Raw genomic sequence first — 6,000 nt, forward strand, 5'->3', positions numbered from 1 at the left:
AGGAGGAGGCCATGATAAGCACAAAGGAGGAGGACATGATAAGCGACAAAGGAGGAGGACATGATAAGCGACAAAGGAGGAGGACATGATAAGCGCAAAGTAGGAAAACATGATAAGCGACAAAGGAGGAGGTCATGATAAGCGACAAAGGAGGAGGACATGATAAGCGACAAAGGAGGAGGACATGATAAGCACAAAGGAGGAGGACATGATAAGCACAAAGGAGGAGGACATGATAAGCGACAAAGGAGGAGGACATGATAAGCAGAAAGGAGGACGACATGATATGCGATAAAGAAGGAGGACATGAAAAGCACAAAGGAGGAGGACATGATAAGCGACAAAAGAGGAGGACATGATAAGCACAAAGGAGGAGGACATGATAAGCGACAAAGGAGGAGGACATGATAAGCACAAAGGAGGAGGACATGATAAGCGACACAGGAGGAGGACATGATAAGCGACAAAGGAGGAAAACATGATAAGCGACAAAGGAGGAAGACATGATAAGCGACAAAGGAGGAGGACATAATAAGCGACAAAGGAGGAGGACATAATAAGCGACAAAGGAGGAGGACATGATAAGCGACAAAGGAGGAAAACATGATAAGCGACAAAGGAGGAAGACATGATAAGCGACAAAGGAGGAAAACATGATAAGCGACAAAGGAGGAGGACATGATAAGCGACAAAGGAGGAGGACATGATAAGCGACAAATGAGGAGGACATGATAAGCGACAAAGGAGGAGGACATGATAAGCGACAAAGGAGGAAGACATGATAAGCGACAAAGGAGGAAAACATGATAAACGACACAGGACGAGGACATGATAAGCTACAAAGAAGGAAGACATGATAAGCGACCAAGGAGGAGGACATGATAAGCGACACAGGAGGAGGACATGATAAGCGACAAAGGACGAGGACATGATAAGCGACAAAGGAGGAAGACATGATAAGCACAAAGGAGGAGGACATGATAAGCACAAAGGAGGAGGACATGATAAGCGACAAAGGAGGAGGACATCATTAGCACAAAGGAGGAGGACATGATAAGCGACAAAGGAGGAGGACATGATAAGCACAAAGGAGGAGGACATGATAAGCGACAAAGAAGGAGGACATGATAAGCGAAAAAGAAGGAGGACATGATAAGCGAAAAAGAAGGAGGACATGATAAGCGACAAAGGAGGAAGACATGATAAGCGACAAAGGAGGAGGACATGATAAGCGACAAGGACGAGGACATGATAAGCGACAAAGGAGGAAGACATGATAAGCGACAAAGGAGGAGGACATGATAAGCGACAAAGGAGGAAGACATGATAAGCGACACAGGAGGAGGACATGATAAGCGACAAAGGAGGAAGACATGATAAGCACAAAGGAGGAGGACATGATAAGCACAAAAGAGGAGGACATGATAAGCGACCAAGGAGGAGGACATGATAAGCGACAAAGGAGGAGGATATGATAAGCACAAAGGAGGAGGACATGATTAGCACAAAGGAGGAGGACATGATAAGCGACAAAGAAGGAGGACATGATAAGCACAAAGGAGGAGGACATGATAAGCGACAAAGGAGGAGGACATGATAAGCACAAAGGAGGAGGACATGATAAGCGACAAAGGAGGAGGACATGATAAGCACAAAGGAGGAGGACATGATAAGCGACGAAGGAGAAGGACATGATAAGCGACAAAGGAGGAGGACATGATAAGCGACAAATGAGGAGGACATGATAAGCGACAAAGGAGGAGGACATGATAAGCGACAAAGGAGGAAGACATTATAAGCTACTAAGGAGGAGAACATGATAAGCGACAAAGGAGGAGGACATGATAAACGACAAAGGAGGAGGACATGATAAGCGACAAAGGGGGAGGACATGGTAAGCGACAAAGGAGGAAGACATTATAAGCTACTAAGGAGGAGAACATGAAAAGCGACAAAGGAGGAGGACATGATAAACGACAAAGGAGGAGGACATGATAAGCGACAAAGGGGGAGGACATGGTAAGCGACAAAGGAGGAGGACATGATAAGCACAAAGGACGAGGACATGATAAGCGCAAAGAAGGAGGACATGATAAGCGACTAAGGAGGAGGACAGGTTAAGCTCAAAGGAGGAGGACATGATAAGCACAAAGGAGGAGGACAGGTTAAGCTCAAAGGAGGAGGACAGGATAAACACAAAATAGGAGGACAGGATAAACACAAAGTAGGAGGACAGGATAGACACAAAGTAGGAGGACATGATTAGCACAAAGTAGGAGGACAGGATAAACACAAAGTAGGAGGACATGATAAACACAAAGTAGGAGGACAGGATAAACACAAAGTAGGAGGACAGGATAAACACAAAGTAAGAGGACAAGATAAGTGTAGAGGAGGGAAACGGGATAAACACAGAGGAGGGTGACAGGATAAGCGCAGATAAGGTGGATAGGCTAGGTGAAGAGGTAGGAAGCTTAGATAAGCGCAAAGGAGGGGAACGGGATGAGTGCAGAAAAGAAGAGAAAAGCGCTCAGCAGATTATGGGATAAGTGCAGAGAATGGAGACACGATAAGCGCATAAAAGGAGATTAAAAGAAGCTCTCAGGAGAAGACGACATAAGTGCAGAGGAGGGGGCTGTATTAGCACAAAAGAGGGAGACAGAATAAGCGCAAGGGAGAGGACGGGATAAATGCAGAGGAGAAGATGGGATAAGTGCAGAGGAGGACGACGAGATAAGCGCAGAGGAGATCGACAGAATGAGCACAGAGGAGAAAACAGTATAAGCCCATGAATGGGAACGAATGAAGAGGAAAGAATTAGCGCAAAGGAGGGTTACGGGAGAAGTGCAGAGAAGGCGAACGGGATAATGGCAGAGAAGGGGCGAGCCAAGCGCAGAGGAGAAGACGTGATAAGAACCGAGGAGTGGGGACTGGATTAGCTCAGAGTTGATGACGGGATAAACGCAGAGGAGCGGAACGGGATCGCAAATGAGGAGGAGAGGATAAGAGCAGAGGAGAAGACAGCACTAGGAGAAAGGACAGAGGACTGGATAAATGCGGAGGAGCGGGAGAATGAGTGCAGAGCAGGGGGACGGGATATGTGCAGATGAGGGGATGGGATAAGCACAGAGTAGGGAGAAAAAGTTAAGCAGAGAAGAAAAGGACAAGATTAGCATGAAGTGTAACAATATAAAACGCGAGATGAGTTACACAAACAAAGTGTTTAAATAAAAATTTCTACTACATAGTTTAAGCATTATTACGAAATAATAAGTTGTCCTGTGTTATTAAAAATCAAACTAATACTGAATTATATGGGAAAAGAAGAGGAAGAATGGAATTCTTATTAAAGTGAAATGATTTAATGAGTTTATTTAATTTTGTAGCAACAAAAGCAAAAAAAATGTTAACAAAAACATATGCAAGCAGAGAAGGGGAGGAGATGGTCTTGATTGATATGATAAAATGTTCAAACTTTTACCTTAGCACTTTTCGTATTGAGATCGAAAATACTTTTTTTACTAAGGCTCTCAAATTCATTCACGTCAGCATTTTTTATCGGCAGCAAATTATTTAGTACCTCTTTAGATCCGAAAATCAATCCGGTTTCATCATATGCTTCCTGGAGGATTAATAAAAACAAAAACAGGATGTTAGAAATTATTTTTAAATATAAATAAGTCAGTTCCTAAACATACACGGCCACCTATGTGCATGTGTATTTTTTTTTGTTTATAGTGATTAGAATCGAATTATACCCTCCCTATGTGCATGTGTATATTTTTTTGTTTATAGTGATTAGAATCGAATTATACCCTCCCCATGTGCATGTGTATTTTTTTTTTGTTTATAGTGATTAGAATCGAATTATATCCTCCCCATGTGCATGTGTATTTTTTTGTTTATAGTGATTAGAATCGGATTATACCCTCCCCCTGTGCATGTGCATGTGCATGTGTATGTTTTTGTATGTTTATATTGATTAGAATCGAATTATACCCTCCCCATGTGTATTTGTATGTTGTTTGTCTATAGTGATTAGAATCGAATCATTCCATCTCAATATGTATGAGTATGTTTTTTTTTTTATTTATTATTGTTAGAGTCGAATTATGCCCCACCATATGTGTTTGTGTATGTGTTTTTATTTATAGTTATTAGAATAGGATTTTGCCCACCCCAGATATATGTGTATGTTTTTGTTTATTGTTATTAGAATCGGATTATGTCCTCTCCTATGTTCATGTGTAGTTTTTTATTTATAGCTATTCTAATAAAGTAAACACATTTTTTGCAACTTGAATTTTGTAATTGTGGGAATGAAATCATTGTAAAAGTACAAAGTCGTGCAAATCCGTTTCCTACAAAGAGAAAATTGACATTTACCTTGTCCAGTAAATATGGATGACTGCAACATTGTCGCAATTGCAATAAGTGTAACCACCTTTCCGCCTGTAGTGTATATGGCAATCTTGCTCGTTTCATTATTGCTTGTCTGCAAGTTGGAAGGATACAAAATTCATGTTAAGCCGAATTTGCCCAGATGAAATAAAAAAGGTTTTATTTATTTTAATCAAAAATACAATCTCTTTTACATATGAAAATTGAAGAGCTGGTTTGAAAGCGTCAAGATTAGAAATAAGTTGGATGAGGTGGCTGTATCTGGCTTGATTGAATAAAAAGATGGATCATCACAGTTTGAAATAAAATCCCGCCGTCTTTACACTAATATGAATCAATCTTTAGCTGCAACACAGGAACATAGACTAAAAATTGACAGAGTTATTGCGCAGGGGGATGTACACACATACGCACACAGACAAACACACAGATATATTCACTTTTATAGATATATAGATTAGGTCAATAGAGACGACAGTGTGAGGAAATGAAAAAACCTTTTTAGGACATTTGTTCCACTTGTTTTAAAAGAAATTTAGCAGTAAACGTTTCTTTTTGAAAACGGAATTTTTATTATAAAAAGAAAAGATGAATGCTTTTAAATAGTTAAGTGAAAGTAGAGAAAAGTATTTTTTAAGAGAATGTACTTTTTTGTCAACAGATGTTAAGAAAATAAACAGAAAAAATACTCCCATCAATAATTAATTAATTATGTAAAAAATAAATAAAATGTTGATTTAGTGTTTCAACATTTGAATAACGCTCGGGTGAACCCTATGATTGCCGGTCGAATCCTAACCACAAATGGAATCATCAAATTCTGCATGAGTACCATTCTTTTTAATTTCGTCTTGTGTTCAATTTTTGGAGTGGTCTATCAGCGATTGCTAACTAACAAATTTAACCAAAATGCTAAAAATTAAATAATTTAAATAAGTACTAAGCTTCTAATAAAAATCATAGTAAATCAATCCCCCTTATTGGTACGGTTGTTGTAAAAATGGAACGGAACCGTAAATTTTGCTCCGTTTTAATCTTTTTTTTTTTAATTAGGCCCTCCATCCAAACGAATATAATCAAACGAAAAAAATTCAACAAATGTACTTTATATATATAAAACACAAAATATAAAAAAAAAGTTATTAACGAAAGGAAAATAATTCCATTTTTAAGCGTAAAAAGTCAGTTTGGTATACCTTTATATTATTTTTTACATAAGTCCAACTTACCGTTCATATTGGAAATGTCCACATTTATAGGTTGTCGGGTACGTTTACAACGAATAAACACTCCAATCTACCCATGTTAAGAACCGGTCTCGGAATAGACATCCAACCTTGTCAGCATACCCGAAAACCTATATAAGTTGACATGTCGAATGTGAACGATGAGTTGGACATATTGTAAAATGTACCGAATTTAAAAAGGAACAAAATTTAAATTTCCGTTGCATTTTTACAACAACCGAAAAGCAAATTTTATCTAACTTAGTGTATTAATGTTATTTTTTTTAAGTAAAAATAATATTTAGGTTTCGATATAAATTCCTAAACTCCTTTCACACTAAATAATTTAGGTGATTGAAATAGGAATCTAATT

The 6,000-nt window shown here is 38.8% G+C and overlaps 1 protein-coding gene across 1 annotated transcript in view; it reads right to left on the reverse strand.

The window, feature by feature from the left end:
* The window catches only part of LOC145271157 (transcription termination factor 2-like), a 120,512-nt gene extending 115,502 nt beyond the window's left edge, over positions 1-5,010 (reverse strand). Inside the window, exons 1-2 of the mRNA XM_080126693.1 lie at positions 4,387-5,010; positions 3,482-3,622 (exon numbers count right to left, since the gene is read on the reverse strand). Coding sequence (XP_079982819.1) covers positions 3,482-3,622; positions 4,387-4,485 — 240 coding nt within the window. The 5' untranslated portion in view covers positions 4,486-5,010. The remainder of the gene's footprint in view (positions 1-3,481; positions 3,623-4,386) is intronic.
* Positions 5,011-6,000: the final 990 nt, after the last annotated feature.

Source organism: Euprymna scolopes, chromosome 46, assembly GCF_053919585.1.
Source record: "Euprymna scolopes isolate OS-2025 chromosome 46, ASM5391958v1, whole genome shotgun sequence".
In the NCBI taxonomy this organism is placed as follows: Eukaryota; Metazoa; Mollusca; class Cephalopoda; order Sepiida; family Sepiolidae; genus Euprymna; species Euprymna scolopes.